Genomic DNA, 16877 nt, shown 5'->3' with positions numbered 1-16877 from the left:
TTAATTTCTATGACCGAAACCTCCATTTCTGCCAGTTCCAATTTGCGGCACGCTTCGGGCTCCCGCTAAACTGCGAAATGATGCTTAGAGAGGGTTGATTGTGGTACCTCGGGCTGGCTGGAGAGAGCCAATGGCAGGAGACTTTGTCAATCTTTTCTGTGTCATTCAATAAATAGAAAATACATTATTAAGGAGAGAAATATGACCTATCGCATCCCAGGCTTCATGGCATTTGCAAAATATAGGCAAGACGTATTTTAATAGATGGATTAAAGCTTCGTATAAAGCAAAAGGACGTCAGGTTTCAAGCCAGAGGAGTGAGTGCTTACTGTGTGACGGAAGGCAAATCACCTAACCTTTCTGGGCATTTAAGAAAGGAGGGAGTTGGACTAGAAGGCATCCAGGGAACCTTCCAGTTCTGAGTCTAGCAGCAGCAGTGTCCTGTAGTGGATACGATGCTGGATTTAGATTCAGGGATACTTGGAAATCTAGCTTCAGACACTCACCAGTTGTGTGACTCTGGACAAGTCACTTTACTTCATTCTGACCCAGTTACCTCACTGGTAAAATAGAGATAATGACAATATCTATCTTGGAGGGTTGTTATGAGGATCAAATAAGATGATATTTGTAAAGTGCTTAGCAAAATTGAATATTTAATCCCTTCTCCTACTGTGATTTCTCTGGGCCTCAGTTTCCCTTTCTGTAAAATGAAAGGGTTAGACTTAATGGCTCCAAACCAAGTCCAAATCTTTGAAACTTTTGAGTTTAATTATGGACTCATGGCCCAGTTCTGAAAAAAAGTTGATTATTTTAAATTGGGGATAGTTGATTATGAAGACATCTTAATAACACACGATGAACTACATTGGATGTAGGCACATTATTGTGATACAAAGCACTCTATTCAGTCAGTCAAGGAGGCAGCAAGTTACTCAGTCCAGTGATTCTCAAACTTTTACTCTCAGTATCTTTATATTATTAAAAAATGATTTGAATCTGTCCAAAGTGGGTCTATGTGGGTTATATTTATAGATACTTGGGCTAGAATGGACTGAAGAGAGAGAGAGAGAGAGAGAGAGAGAGAGAGAGAGAGAGAGGAGACAGAGACAGAGAGAGACTGAGACAGACAGAGAAAGAATGAACCAGAGCTGGGGACAGAGAAAGAGCTACAGAGCCAGAGTCAGAGAAAGAGACAGACAGAGACTGTGTGGTGTGGTGTGTATGTGCATGTGTGTGTACGCGCGCGTGTGTGTTTGTGAACAATCCCTGCTCCCTAAGAGCTTCTATTCTAATTAGGGAGACAATCTGAAAAGAATATACTTTGTGCAGTGTTTATATATGCACATATATAGTTACATACACATGCATGGATATGCGCACATGTGTACACACACACTTAATGGTCATATGTACACACATGTCAGGATATATGTGTATACACATACAGAAATGTGTGTGTACACATTTGTGTGCTCACACACACATGTACCTCTGGTGTGAAGGCTACTGAGCTTTACATCTGTGTATAAACATATCATGTATGTGGATGAATAAATGTATGTGTGCACATAAATGAATACACACACATATAAATGCATGTGCATGCACACATATGCAGAAATGTTTGCATGCACACACAGCATATGTGAACAAATGTATGCACTCACATGTATATGAATATATCGTGCACACATATGCATGCACACACATGTGTATGTATAAATGCATACACACATAATTGTACACACATGTATAAATGTATGTGTGCACTCACATGTATGCATACACATATTTTGTCTCCAAGTCTATCACTCTCCCTGCTGTACCATCTCCTGACTCCAGAGAGAATAGAATTGGGAGGGAGAATTCAAATGCAAAATATAATGCATTTGGAAAAAAAAATCTTGATGATGAATGTCACATTTTAAAATCCCCTTGGATTTCAGAAACCTGGGACTTTGGGACTTTTTGGATGGGTACTTTGACTCCCGATCATCAGTGGCGATAGTGTGAAACTACAATTGGCTGGAATACTCAGAGAATGGTGATGATAATGATAGCTAACATTTTTAGGAAGCATTTGAAAATAAGCATTTTAAAATTATTATCTTATTTGATCCTCATGACCATGCTGGGAGGTAAGTGCCATGATTATCCCCACGTTACAGAGGAGGAAACTGAAGCAGAGAAACTTAAAATCCTTGAGCTTAAAAATCACACAGCAAGGAAGCATCTGAGGCTGGATTTGAACTCAAGCCTTCCTTTCTGAGTCCATGCCCAGGGATGAGGGAGGGATTCTGCTTAGCTCATTTTTTTTCTGGTTTACTCAGGATGAGGTGACACCCGTTTTCATTTTCGAGTCTTGCTCTAAATCCTATCTGTTGATTAGTGTGAAACAGGAAATAGAACGCTGGGCTTGGACCAGAGGAATGGACTGAATTTTAAGTATGTTTCTTACTCTCTGTGTGATCTTGAGTGAGCTCCTTCCTCTATCTGGACCTCAGTTTCCTCTTCTGTAAGAGAAGGTCATGCTCGATCCGATCAAAGAGAGATACCGTCCTCTCTCTCAATCTCAATCTTCCTTGATCTAATTTGGTCTAGTGAACATTATTGCATTTTTCTCTGAGTCAGAAGGACCACAAAGTCATCCTCAAAGGCACGGCATATTGGACTTTGGTTTAGAGAGACCTGTGTTCAAGTGCTATTTCTACTTCTTCTTGTGGGTTCTTAGACTGGTAACTTACAACTTCTTGGTGCCTCAGTTTTCCCATATGTAAAATTAATACTTTGGGCTAGAAGATCTCTACCATCCACTTTCGCTCTAATTCTATAATCTTTGGTCAATTCTATATGGTCTTGGGTAGGTTAGAGATGCAGAAGGGGGAAGATAATGAATTGAATGTATAAGAATCTTAGGATATATCCGTTTTTGTTATTTCAAACAATGTCTTGGTGCCTCAGTTTCCCCACATATAAAATTAATACTTTGGGCTAGAAGGTCTCTACCATCCACTTTCGCTTTAATTCTATAATCTTCGGTCAATTCTACATAGTCTTGAGTAGGATGGAGATGCAGAAAGGGGAAGATAATGAATTGAATGTATAAGAATCTTAGGATATATTAGTTTTTGTTATTTCAAACAACGTCTTGGTGCCTCAGTTTCCCCATATATAAAATTAATACTTTGGGCTAGAAGGTCTCTACCATCCACTTTCGCTTTAATTCTATAATCTTTGGTCAATTCTACATAGTCTTGAGTAGGATGGAGATGCAGAAAGGGGAAGATAATGAATTGAATGTATAAGAATCTTAGGATATATTAGTTTTTGTTATTTCAAACAACATCTTGGTGCCTCAAATTTCCCATATATAAAATTAATACTTTGGGCTAGAAGATCTTTACCATCCACTTTTGCTCTAATTCTATAATCTTCGGTCAATTCTACATGGTCTTGGATAAGATGGAGATGCAGAAGGGGGAGGATATTGAATTGAATGTATAAAAATCTTAGGATATGTCAGTTTTTGTTGTTATTTCAAAGACCATTTCCTTGATAGAATGTTTTTCCTTGGGATCTCCACTGCTTCCCCTAAAAACAGAATGTTAAGAAGAAATTCTAGACAAGAGAGACTCCCAGTTAACTGGGTTCTGATTAATTGAGGCTCTTTATTGACATGATAAGGATTATGTTTCACTTAGGGGACAAAGGGAGGAAATAAGAAAGACTGATAGAGAACAGGAAGGAAAAACTCAGTAGTTCCTTGGGAGACATGAGGATTTTCAGCCGAGACATTTTAGGTCTCTGGATAAAGACCTCGAACCATTTCTGACCTTCCCAGAGTTCTCTGGGGGACCACCATGCTTGATGACAATTCACAATTATTCTCATAGATACAAGATACAGTAGCTTAGAGTTCTATTTCCCACAAAAGACATGGCTCCCCACAAACACTCAGGAATGTAAACCATACAGTAAAAACCCTTCCAAACCCAAGACTAGGCCATTTAAACAGGTTTGTATTTAACAGAGTAACACTAATAGGAAGCAGAACAACAGTAACCTTTGGAAACGGACCCAGATTGAACGGGTTAACTCGACAGAGACAAATGTCTCTGGGGTTGGAAACTTGAAACATTGAAAAAGCGGGCAATAGATTTATATAGCCCATTGGACATCATTCTATTGGGGCTGGGGGTCGGTCTTTGGAGTGGCCTGACTCAAAAATGAATATCCGGGTGACCTCTCTTGGGTTGTCAGTCACAAGATTTCTGGATCCTTTATGAACTAAGTGCTTTGGAAACTGACCCCTTGAGTCAAAACTGAATCCGTATGATCGATTCAGCTACTGTGGAGCAGAGATCTCTCAGTATAAGACACTGAACTTCTGAATCCTCCCTTGCTGTTCACAAGGAGTAAAGGGACCCGTCCATATTCACAGCACCCAGAACAATAACCATAGTAAATAACTGGATCAGATGCACCTCCCAGTGAGGTAGCAGGTGGGTGGTTGGATGGACCTCCCAACCTGATGGAAAAGACCAGCAGAATCATCCTTCCAGCCCACCTCACAAAGTGCCATTGCCCATGCCGGTCTCAAGATAAGATTTCAAAGGACCGAAGGCTACACTTTGGTTACACCAATGGTTAGGGTAAGAGACAAAGGCTCACCACCCAGCTCCTTGTGGTGTCCCAAGAATCTTCATGTAAACCCTCAGACTTCCACAGTGACATGAATAAATTAGACATAAAAATAACTTAAAAGTGCCCTCCCAACCACCCCCTTGCTCGTCCCTCCATATAAATAAATAAATACTGCTAAATGGTGACCGATCGCCTCCAAAAATTAGAATAATAAATAAATAAATAAATAAGTTAGTAGGGTTTTCTCCAGTATCAGCAGACCAGAAACCCCCTGAGGTGTAGTAGCTTCCACAGAATAACAATGATTTGAAGCAGTCCTTGAAAAGTGGCTTCAACCAATTCCAGTGTTGATTTCATAGAGAGCCGGCCTCATAAAACTTTCGGGGCTGTGGATTCTCCTTAGTTAGCTCGCTGCCTTCCCATAGGAGTCTGGATGGCACCGGAGGCCCTTGGTCCACAGATCTCCATGAAGAAATAACGTCAGGTCCACACCTTGTGGTGGATATATACATCATCTATACATCCCCTCTAACTCCCAAGTCAAGATCTCTCTTTGAGCCCGGGAACCATTTTTCTCTTTTTGTTGTTGCTGCTGTTTTTTTTTTTTTTTTTCCTGTGGTGGTGATATCATGAGTTTGATGTTAGGAAGCCAGGAGCAGATAGATCTGGTTTAACCCTGGAAGCGGAGGGGTCTGGGTTAAAGCTGAACGGAAAGCCAGGGACCAGAGGCAGGTGATGGTGGAACAGAGAGGAAGGCCTCTTAGACACACTCTTAAGGTGTGGGAGGAGGTATGTGGCATGGGATTCCATCTCTACCCAGTGATCGCTGCTTTCTCCCACCTATGTTCCTTCCCATGGGAAAATCAGAGGGACTGGCAACCTTTATAATCTCAAGGAAACTTCAGTTGAACTAACTTTGCCCTTCCTTTTTCTCTGTATTGACCACAAACATCTTGTGGCTTCCCCATGTATTACTTGATGATCTTTGAATGGCCAGGTACCTGGCTTCTGGGGGCTCAGGGTCCCAGAAAGCCTGGCAACCCAAGGGGTGTGTGTGTGTGTGTTTGTGTGTGTGTGTGTGTTTGTGTGTACATTGTGTGATGTCATTTGGTTCTCTTCAAGAACAGCTAACCATTGTGCATGTGTGTGTGCTAGGCGTGGGATGAGGTGAAGAGGCAGTGGGAACTCACCCCCAAATAATTAAAGTTCTTAGCTGCTTTGAATGGAAGACCAACGTGGGAAGCCCAACATCCTTCACACCATGAGAAGCTTTCTGTCCTGCCTTCCCAGAGAAGGATAATGGAAACTGGATTATCATCCCAGCCCCTTCCACTTTTCTTTTCTTTCCAATCACTGTTGCCATGAGCAGTGAAACTTTCATCCCTCCCTCACTCCTGAAAACTGATCTACCCCCATGTTATTTAAAACTTCTTTTTCCTTCCACTCCTTCACACCCATCATATGATTTCAGGCCATGGCATCTGTGATTTGCTGATCGGCTCACAGCTGCCCCTGGCACCAGGCTGCGGGTGACATCAAGAAACAGGAGTTAGAGCGAGACCAGGAAGGGGCTTCCCCCTAACTGAAAGCTAGCAACAGCTGAACGCCCGAGGCATGAGTTGGCAAGTTCGCCTCCAAAACCTTCCCTTCTACCTCAACTCCTATGCTGGACCTGTTCTGTGCTCAGGGATCTAAGCAACTTAAGCTAAATTCCCTAGAGGATTCTGGGGAAAAGGACTTAAGCAGAGAAACGGGGGCATTGATACCTTGACCCAAGAGGTCCCACAAGGAGATGATATGGGCACCCAATGGGGTCCATCTACCCATTGGTTGTGCTGTTATTATGGAAGGAGAAGACTCTGGGATGCCTGAAGTCAGGAGCCTGGGATTTGGGAATCAGGGAGATTATGGGCAAATGCTGACGGAAGAGTGGGGCCTTTCAGCAGGCACTGGCTTCTGGCCGAGACCAGTGGCACCCAAGGTATTTCCAGCTGGAGTCTACATGAAGAAAAATGGTGCCAGCTGGGGGGACATGAATCAGACCTTGTCCTAGGGGTTCAGGAAAAGAATCACAAGTTCTCTGAGTCACTCAGGATCTAGCTGTTTGTGTGCAGGTGGCTTTGTATCACCTGCCTCCCGAAGCTTGGAGAGCCTTGTTGATGTTGGAAACATCAGTGCCTATTGGATTGGAGCCTGGGTGAAAGGCCCCCAGGAGATTGGGCAAGTCTTTCTTGTTGAGACGCTCACTGGGGCCCCAGACGGCTCAGACGGATGGGTGAGATGATGGCTGTATAGGAAACATCAGGTTACAATAAGGAATGGAGGACCATCCTCTCTTTCTTATTGGTCCGGTTCTCTCATTTGCCAATCTCATCACTCCCTGTCTTACTGGAGTCTGCCAGAGGCAGATTCTATCTAGTTTGGCATCTTTAGTGATATCATTCCCACAGAGAGGTGAGTGTTTTCCAAAGTTCAGAAGAGTATTTCCAAAGTTAGAACCTGAAATAGTCAAGCCGAATAGTCGATTCTTCCTTCCCAAGATCCCCCTTCCACCTTCCATACTGCGATGACGTGGCTGCCAAAGATCGTCCTTCTTTCTTCCTTCTGGACCAAAGATTTTGTGGCCCGGAAGGTTTCACAGGCTCAGTAGCCAGTGTTGGGTCTCTCTTCCCAATCCCTCTTCCCCCTTCCTCCCTCCCCCTGTTGGCCCACAACTTCCAAATAAAATGCTACTGTTGGTTTTTCGTGGTTCTCACCTCACCCTCCCCATTCCCTATAACCCAAGGCACACACTGAGATGATGTGACTGCTCAGCATCCCTTCACTAAGTGGGGAGCAGCAAAGTTGGGGGATGTGTACCCCAAGAAGCTTCTGCTTCTCAGGGTGGTGCTGCCCTTTGGTTTTCTCTCTTGCTATCAACCTGGATTTAGAATGAGCTGCAAAACAACAGTTTGGGATTAGGATGGTGAAAATGATGTCAGAGCATCTATGTTGCCAGTATAGGGAGAAAGAGTCAAAATGGCACCCAATGGGGTCCATGTATCCATTGGCTGTGCCGTTATTATGGAAAAATAAGTGAGTGGAGTTTTGTAAGCCCAGTGGCATCCCTGGTGCCCCCATGAAGCCCCATATCTGAACCACGGCCGGGAGGTCCTTAGATCATACAAAGGGCTCCCTCTGTATCGGGTGAGCTGTTCTGTTCCCCACCCCCACTGGATTCTGGTCCAGAATGGCTACAGGGCATGCGTGGCTCATGGCTGGCTGCAGAGGGGAGGAGAGAGGAGCTGATGGGTCCCCTCTTCTCCTTGGAGTGGAGGGAAGGGTTGGGGTAAGTTGGGGATCTAGAGCCTCCATGGGGCACAAGGCTTCTGTCAGTAATGAGAAAGGGGCCAGAGTCTGGAGGCCACAGCTGGGAGGCCCCCCTTAGTGGCCTGTGCTTTCGTAGCTGCCCTCAGAGGCATAACTCCGGCTGTGGCTCCCAGGTTCACTGGCTCCGTCACTGTCGCTGCTGCTGCTCTCGCTGCTGCTTCGGCTGCGGCTGCTGCTGCTGCTTCGCGAGTAGCTGCGGCTGCGGCTGCGGCTGCTGCTGCTGTCCCAGGAGGAGTAGCTGCTGAGGCTGCTGGAGGAGGAGGGGCTGGGCCGATAGTAGGGGATGGGACGTTTCCGGGCACTGAGGGACAGATGGGGAGACAAGGACACAGAGCTGGAGACTTGGCTGATGAGGAATCAGGGGCAGAATCGGGACTGAGACCCCAGACTCCCTGCTCTTTCCATTCTATGTTGCTTTGTCTTGTGCTTGCTAGCCAGGCAATGGGGATTGGAATATCACTGCTAATCCTTAAAGCCCAAGTGACCTTGGCTACCAGAGGAGAATCTGTGACCTGGAACTTCCTGGGCATCAGTTTCCTAATTTGTAAAATGGCGATCATATGTGATCTTGGTTTAAGTCATTTCAAGGAAAGAGAGAAAGGAAGAAAAAGATGAAGGGAGGAAGGAAGGGAGAAGGGAAGGAATGACAGAAGGGGAGTTGGAAGGAAGGAAGGTTACTGAAAGAAAGGAAGGAATGAAAAGAGGAATAAAAGGGAGGTATACAGCCATCAAGACAAATTCGTTCTATCTCACACTGAGAGCTGACATTTACTTAGTGTTTTTCCCTCTTTTGCTCTCTTTGTATTGCCAGTGGCTGTGTTAGTACTCATCAGATCTTTATTGACTGACTGGTGTATATCCATTTTCCCATTTGAACCTCAAAATAGTCTACTGCGATTGGTGCTTTAGATATTTCCCAAATTTTGCAGATGAGGAAACTGAGGTGAGTGGTCAGTGTCAGGGGTGAGATTTGAAACCAGTTCTTCCTGACCCCACGTCCAAGCACAGAACTCACTCTGCCCTAGTTGCTGAGAGTTGGTAGCCCACCTTCTTGGGCTGCCCCCCCATACTTAGGTTCCCCTCACCTTGTGATCCGACGAGCCTCCAGGTGGCTGGGAGAATCCCTCCTACGTTTCCTCATGGGGGAGTAAGACCGCCGCCTTCTCCGTTCCCGTTCCCGAGGGGTCTCCTTTTCACTGGGTCCATACTTGTGGTCTCGTTCTCTGTCTCTGGAAGGTGGTAGGGATGAATCATGGGAGAAATGGTTATGGCTAGGTACAGTTGCTGTGGATGCTCAGACCTGGCCCCTCATCCCTCACACCCTTGGTTCTGGCTGTGAGGAAAATGGTTCCTTGTGGGTTCCGACTTGGCTGCTATGTGATCTTGGATAAGTCAAGTTTGCTTCTCAGGGCTACAGTGTTTATTTCCTTTTCCATGGGTATGAGGGAGGCAATAGTAATAACAGAATATATGTACAGGAGAGTATCCCTAAAGGCTAGTTAGTTTAAGATACTCTTGACTTTGGGTCAAAGGCCCCTGTATATTTCCAAGCAAATTAGAATGGAAAAGTACTTTATTTTTTTAATGACCTAGTTTCATACAAATTTATTGTATCTTTTATGGGCTTGGGGTGGTAGCTGATTGAGCAAATGAAAAGTTTTACACAGGCTTTCCCTAGCTTACTATGAACCAGACTTATGAAATATGGGACTGGTCTAGGACTGGGTGGAAGAAACTGAGAACAGGGTAGAAGGAATCTAGGTTATCAAAAACCTTTTACCCTTTCTTCACAGAAAAAGAATTAAAAAATAACTAATATTTCTTTAAAGAGAGGGACTGTCTTTTACCACTTTTGGTAACCTGGCACATAGTAGGTATTTGCTGATTGTTGATATAACACCTACTATGTAAACACATGTCAATTATCATCTGAGTTGATACTCCGGGAGGTAAGTGCTATTATTAGCCCTATTTTATAAACAAGGAAACTGAGGCAGACAGGTGAAGTGATTTGTCCTGATCACATAGCTAGACAGTATCTGAAGTTGGATTTGGACTCAGTTCCAGACCTCTACTCGCTTTGCTATTTATCTCTCCCAAAGGAGCAACAGGGGAACATGGAGAGATTTCCTTCTGGCTCCACAGCAAGAAGCTTACAACAAGTACCTGCTAGGGCTATACCGGGTGTAACTGGGACTCCGTCGGGGCCGGGGACTTCTGCTTAGTTTGCCAGATGTGGATGAGTAGCTGGGAGACCGAGTGTAGGACCTGCATAAGGAGAAACAGTCTGTCTGATGGTCCTGCTGGAACTGGCACTCAGTATTCCCTTAACCCACTGAGGAAAAATCAGCCCCATAATCCAGGTGAGATGGAGGAGAAAGAATGAGTGACAGCCTGAAAGAATGGGTAGAGAGACTGTAATTGTATGACATCCCTTCACATACTCCACACTATAGGAAAACTTGCTTCTGTGGCATTCAATCTCCAGGCTGCCTGTCCCCCTTTTCTGGACCTTTCTCTCTCCTCATCCAGAACTCTTGGAATCACTACTTCCCTACAAGGCTCAACTCAAGTTCTATCTCTTAAGATCAATTAGCCATCGAATCCCCAAACATCTATTAAATGGTAATAGATTTATTTATTAATATATTATTAGGTATTTGCAAAAGTAAAAAGATCTTATTTAATTTATTCTTAGGGAATTTACATTTTCATGAGGAGGAGGCATAATATATATGTGTGTGTATATATATATAAAACACACACACACATACACACACACAATAATTGAAAGGCAACTTTGGCATCAAAGACCATTGTGGGCCCTGAGGTTTGAGGAAAGAAGAAGAAAGAGCCCCATCAAAAAGTCTTTATCGATTTGGTATCAATTTTTATATTACTTATCTGAGGACATGTCTCCCCTGATAGACTATAATCTCCTTGAAGACAGGTATTGTTTCTCTTTTGTTCTTGTGTCTCTCCAGTGCCTAGCATGGTGTCCAGCACACAGTATGTGTTTATCAGAAGTGGAAGGGAAAGGAGTGTTTATATAGCCCCTATTATATTCCAGACTCTGTGCTAAGTACTTTATAAATCTCACAACAACTCTGTAAATTAATCCCCACTTGACAGCTGAGGAAACTGAGGCAAACAGAGTTTGAACTTCCTGAGATGAATTCAGGAAGACCTTGAGTTCAAATTCGACTTCATATACTTACTATGTAATCCTAGGCAAGTCATTTTGTCTTTGTCTCAATTTCCTCAACTGGAAAATAAGGATGATAATAAGAGCACTCTAGCTCCCAGGGTGATTGTGAGGAACAAATGAAATGATAACTGTGAAGAGTTTTAGCACCACATCTGACACATAGCCGACACCATATAAATGTTAGCTATTATTGGCAATATTAGAGCAATTTTCCCAGTTTAAAGAAAAAAGGGAAGGCCATACTCAAGAAAGGCAAAGGGTGAGTGTGAGGGGGAGCAGTTGGAAGTGATCATCTGTAAGATCTCTTGTCGTAAAAATCGATCATTTCTGTCAGAGAGGTAGCTCTCCAGTGGGAGAAGTGTTTAGAGGGGGTTTGGATTAGAAGAAAGGCTGGATTCAGGCTCTGAGAGTCCCTCTAATTCTGAGATGATTATTAAAATTAAAATGATTAAAATAATTATTCTTAATTAAATGGGGAAATAATTAATGTCATTCAAATAATTACTTATATATTCACTATTAATAATATTTTCTTCATCATCATCATCATCATTATCTGAAAACAACTGAAATAAAAACTCCCCTTTCTGCTTTTCCACCAGTATTTATAATTTCTTTCTGCTGCTTTTTAAGAAACTTGAACCTTCATCTTGAAGTGTGTGTATGGGGATGGGATGGGATGGGGATGGGAATCAACATGGCTTCTTCTGCTCCATGTCCTACGGATCATTTGTATTCTCCAGAATTATCAATTTGGAGGATCTTGAAGTCCATCCAGATCCAACCTCTCAGTAGCTTTATTGAGACATTGTATTTTGACATCAGTCATTTCTGAACTATTCCCAACCCCACCCAGTTTTTTCTAATTGATAGAACCCTACTTATTTTTTCCCAGAAGAAAGACAATCAAAAATCTTAAACTCTCTTTTCCCCCTCTCTCTAGCCCAGTACAGAGATTGCTTTTCAATAATACAAACATTCTCTTCTAGTAGTCCCCTGCTATCTGCAGAGTGAATCACAAATTTAATAATAATATAACATAATATAGTGTGATACAATGTAATATAATGTGATATGTGATACACAATAATGTAAAGTGATATGACAAGTATATTATAATGTTATATTGTATATTTAGATATGTAACATGTTAATATATCAATATATCAATGCAATATTAATGTTATATAACATGTATAATATAATATGTATGTATACATATTATATATATGTATATATAACATTATCTTTAAAATTTGCAAATGGTTTAATAATTATTGTCTCATTTGAACCTCACAACAACCCTGGGAGGTAGGGGCTATTATAATCCCCATTTTGCAGATGAAGAAAATCAGGAAGACTTAGGTAGGAAGTCCAGGCTCATATAACTAGTAAATGACCAAATGGTGATTTGAACTCTACATTTCCTGACTTCAGACCCAGCACTCTAATCTGTAAAATGAGATCATGTACTCCATGGTCTCTACAATTTCTCTAGCTCTGTATTTAGAAGCCTAAGACTAAATTTCTTCTTTTTTTAATTTTATTTTTTATTATAGCTTTTTATATACAAAACATATGCATGGGTAATTTTTCAGCATTGACCCTTGCAAAAATTTCTGTTCCAACTTTTCCCCTCCTTCCCCCAACCCCCTTCTTTAGATGGCAGGTAGTCCCATGCATGTTAAATATGTTAAAGTATATGTTAAATACATATGTATACATATGTAGTTATCTAAGACTAAATTTCTAAGGTTTCCTCTAAGTCTAGACATATAGTTTATGATTCCATGGTTTGGCAGTCCAAGAAAATGATTTGGAATTACCTTTGTCTGTACCAGTGAAGTTGACTGCCCTCAGCCCCTAGCCCCAATAGTCCAGTGAGTATTCAGGGAAAAGAGCATTTCAGTGCTCCCGGTCCCAATAGACAGGGTCAGAATTTGAGAAGGGATTTACTGACCTCTTCCCTGAGGAGCTTGAGCGGCTTCGGGTGTACCTGGGGGAGGCTCCCCTGTGATTCGGTGATGGGGACGAGTGGCTGGAAGCAGGGGAGGACCTGGCAGGACTGCTATAAGAGCTAGCCCGGGAGCATGCTCTCAGTGGGGTGGTCCGAGCTGGTGAGGGGACAGGACTCAGTTTCTTCACCTCTGAGCAACCAAGGCATGGTGACTGGAATCCTCTGAAGATGGGGAGAGTCAGGGAAACCCCCAATGAATGCAGATTCATTATAGTGAAATCCCAGGCCTGGCAAACTCAATTTCCTGTATTTCTCAAAAGTAACTGCAATAAGTACAGAATGTAAACTCCTGGAGGGCAAGGATAGGGACACATGTCTGTCTATCTCTCTTCCTCTCTCCTTCTCCCTCTTTTCCTTCCTTCCTTTCTTTCTGTCTTCCTTCCCGCCTTCCTTCCCTCCCTGCTTTTCCTCTCCTCTCCTTTCCTTTCCTTCCTTTTTTCTTTTTTTCTTTCTTTTCTTCCTCCCTCCCTCTCTCTCTTTTGTTTTCTTTCTTTTTCTATTCTTCTCTTCCTTTCTCTTTTTCTATTCTATCTCCCTTCCTCTTTTTCTTTCTTTTGTTTTCTTTCTCTCTCTTTCTTCCTACCTCCAATTTTCTTTCTCTCTCTTTCTTCCTACCTCCAATTTTCTTTCTTTCTCTTTGTCTTCTATCTCTTTTATTTCTCCTCTTTCTCTTTTTCTATTTCTTTCCTTCCTCCCTTTTTCTTTCTTTCATCTTTCTTTCCTCCCTCCTTCCTCCCTCCTTCCCTCCCTTTCTGTCTCTTTTTCTATTCTTCTCTCCCTTTCTTCCTTTCTCTTTTTCTATTTTATCTCTGTTCCTTTCTCTTTTTCTTTCATTTTCTTTCTCTCCCTTTCTTCCTACCTCCAATTTTATTTTCTTTTCTTTCTCTTTGTCTTCTATCTCTTTTATTTCTCTTCTTTCTCTTTTCTTTTTCTATTTCTCTCCTTCCTTCTTTCCTTATTTCGAGGCAATTGGGATTAAGTGACTTACCCAGGGTCACACAGCTAGCAGTATGTTTCTGAGGTGGATATCATTTTAATTTTGAAAGGATCATGACAAAGTGTGAGGTTCTGCTTCCAATTTTTTTTGAAGGAAATAAAATAAAATAAAATGGATTTAAACTAAAACATATCTTACGATTTTTCTGACTCCAAGCCAATAATAATCCTGCGTCCCCTGGACTTTTGTGGGATGAGAACTGGGGGCCCATTTGCTCGGGTTTGAGTTTAAGAACAGACTTTACAATTGCTCTCTAGTGACATGGATTCCTTCGCACTTGGGTGGCTCTGCTGGTGGCACTGACCTTGAGTCTGAGGCTTGGGGCTCAGAAGGGAGAGTCTCCAAAGTGGGTCGCTTGGTCTGGGAAGAGCACGTAGTGAAGGAATTCCCCGAATCCGAGCTGTTATCACTGGTGAGCAACAGCTTGGGCTTGCTAGCAGCCAAGCCACCGCGTCCGCAACCTGGCCGACCCGGGCTCCCTTTGTCCTGGCCATCCTGGGGGCTGGAGGAGCTGGTCCTTGCAGAGGGCGGGGAGGAAGTGTCATTTCCTGAGTCATATTCTTGGGACCCTCCTCGGGGAGCCGCGAGATTGCTGAGCGGGCTGACTGTTTTGGTAAAGAGGTCAACGGAAGACCCCGACTGAGAAATCTGTAAGTAAAAAGATCCGTTGGGCACGGCTGAGCACTTGGACACTTGGGCTGTGTCTAATCAAACCAAGAAATGTTACCTTCATGATGCACTGTAACAAAAGGAAAGAAAGAGAGAAGAGAAGCCCAGACAAAAAAGAACATATCCCTGAAAGAAAACCACAGAAAGGAGACACTTGTTTTCCCCCTGATATGGAAACTGGAAGTTTGGAAATATCATGCACAGATCAGTAGCATGCGATCCAGACTGAACAAAAGAAAAAAAAAAGAATTTTTTCCTAATAAATTAACTCAAACAAAAGGAAGGAAACTAAATAGAGAGGGAATGCAGCATCCCTCAAGGCAATCTAAATTAAAAAAAAAAGATGGGGGTGGGTGAGTGGGGGATTGGGAAAGGAAAAAAAAACAGAAAATATCAGGGATATATGGACTTAAAAATATTTTCTTTTGGGAAAAAAGATAAACCCAAAACTTTAAAGTCTGAACCAAATTCTCAGTGAATTTGACTTTTTTTCTAAAGAAAAAGCATTTCCTGAATAGAACATGGAACAAACATCACACAAAAAGAAAAGGATAAAAAGGAAAAAAAAAATTAAAAAAGATGTCAAGTATAAAGGAAAACTTGCAAACCAACTTATTTAGTACCTTTCAACTAAGGGGAAAAAGAAAACAAAAACAAAATAAAAAGAACAGAAAAAAAAAGAAAGTGAAATCCTCAGCTGAAAAAATTAAAAAAAAGTCTATACAGAGATTTCTGTGTGTGTATGTGTGTGTGTGTGTGTGTTTTTCCCCCTGGAGAAGGTAGCTAAAGCTCTGGAGTGGTCTCTAATACAATCCCTAAGGTCTTAGCGGATAGCATCCACTTACCAATCAAGATTTCCTCCTTTAGTAGGTAAGGTGTAAGAAAAAGGGAAGAGCGGGGAACATCAGTCCATCATTAGAGTCTCAAATTACAAGAAAAAACATAAACCCTCTCTTCAAATCCTTACTCTCTGCTTTGCTTTTTTTTTTTTTAATTTCCAGTTTCTTTTAAAATTTTAATTATTTTTAAAGCTTGCCTGTTTGCCACTGGGGATAGTCAATTCTCTTTGATTTCTCATTGGAAACCTCAAGGTACCAATCTCATTAAATCAACATTTCTGTTTAAATTGGCTCATGGATACACAGATTGAATATATATGTATATGGCATTACACACATATATATATATGTAGAAATTATAATAAAAAATGAAACACTAGGAAGTGTAGACCTATTCCTTTAGGCTGCTGGAAAGGAAGAAAAATACTAGCATAACTGGAGTGGTTGGCCAATAGTTGGACGAGATTAGAAAGTCTTGATAGGAGATAACTAGGGGAATCCAGAGGGAGGGATGCCATTGTTTTCAACTTTCACACCTTAAAGGCATAATCCAAATCTTTGTGGATTAAAGACAAAACAAAACAAAACTGGATTTGTGTTGTCATAGTTGATGAGAGCTCCCCATGAGGTGCTCCTATAAATCCCTCTGAGGAGTAATGTTTCATTTTAAAAGCTTGGCAGCCAGTTTGGTTTCTTCTTGTGGGTCTTTACTGATCAAAGAACAAATTCAACCAAAGTCAATGCCTGATTTTATCTGATTTATCTGGATACTTCAGACAAAAACAGGTTTTGTCAATTTTTTTTCTTGGTCAGAAGACACTGGTCATGGGGAGGATGACTCAGTCATGGAGATTGAAGTGACAGTGACTACCAAGCATGAGGCTAGACAGTGTCACCAAGAATTCATAGGGATGAGATAACTTTTCAGGGTAGTTGCATGATTCCAAGTCCATTCTGTTAGTGGTCAATGGCTTAAGTTGGCTTTGGAGGGGGAGAAGAGGAAAGAGACTGGAACTCAGAGAGTGGGGGAAACACCCAGATCCCAATTGATATGAATAATGAATCCTGTCAAGTGGTCACATATATTTGAATCCATGATATTTAAATTTATAATTATGTCAAACATGGACA

At 42.1% G+C, this 16877-nt stretch overlaps 1 protein-coding gene across 2 annotated transcripts in view; it reads right to left on the bottom strand.

Annotated features, from left to right (window-relative positions):
* Positions 1–3651: 3651 nt before the first annotated feature.
* SRRM4 (serine/arginine repetitive matrix 4) overlaps positions 3652–16877 on the bottom strand; it is a 236794-nt gene continuing 223568 nt past the window's right edge. The window contains exons 9-13 of one of the 2 annotated variants that reach the window (XM_051972894.1): positions 14543–14886; positions 13185–13403; positions 10183–10284; positions 9102–9245; positions 3652–8317 (exon numbers count right to left, since the gene is read on the bottom strand). In XM_051972894.1, the coding sequence (XP_051828854.1) occupies positions 8071–8317; positions 9102–9245; positions 10183–10284; positions 13185–13403; positions 14543–14886 (1056 nt within the window). In that variant the 3' untranslated portion in view covers positions 3652–8070. The remainder of the gene's footprint in view (positions 8318–9101; positions 9246–10182; positions 10285–13184; positions 13404–14542; positions 14887–16877) is intronic. The other variant, XM_051972896.1, reaches the window with a different exon arrangement.

This window comes from Antechinus flavipes, chromosome 1, assembly GCF_016432865.1.
Source record: "Antechinus flavipes isolate AdamAnt ecotype Samford, QLD, Australia chromosome 1, AdamAnt_v2, whole genome shotgun sequence".
Lineage (NCBI taxonomy): Eukaryota > Metazoa > Chordata > Mammalia > Dasyuromorphia > Dasyuridae > Antechinus > Antechinus flavipes.
Note: the sequence above shows the minus strand (reverse complement) of the source record. Positions and strands in the feature narration are given on the sequence as shown.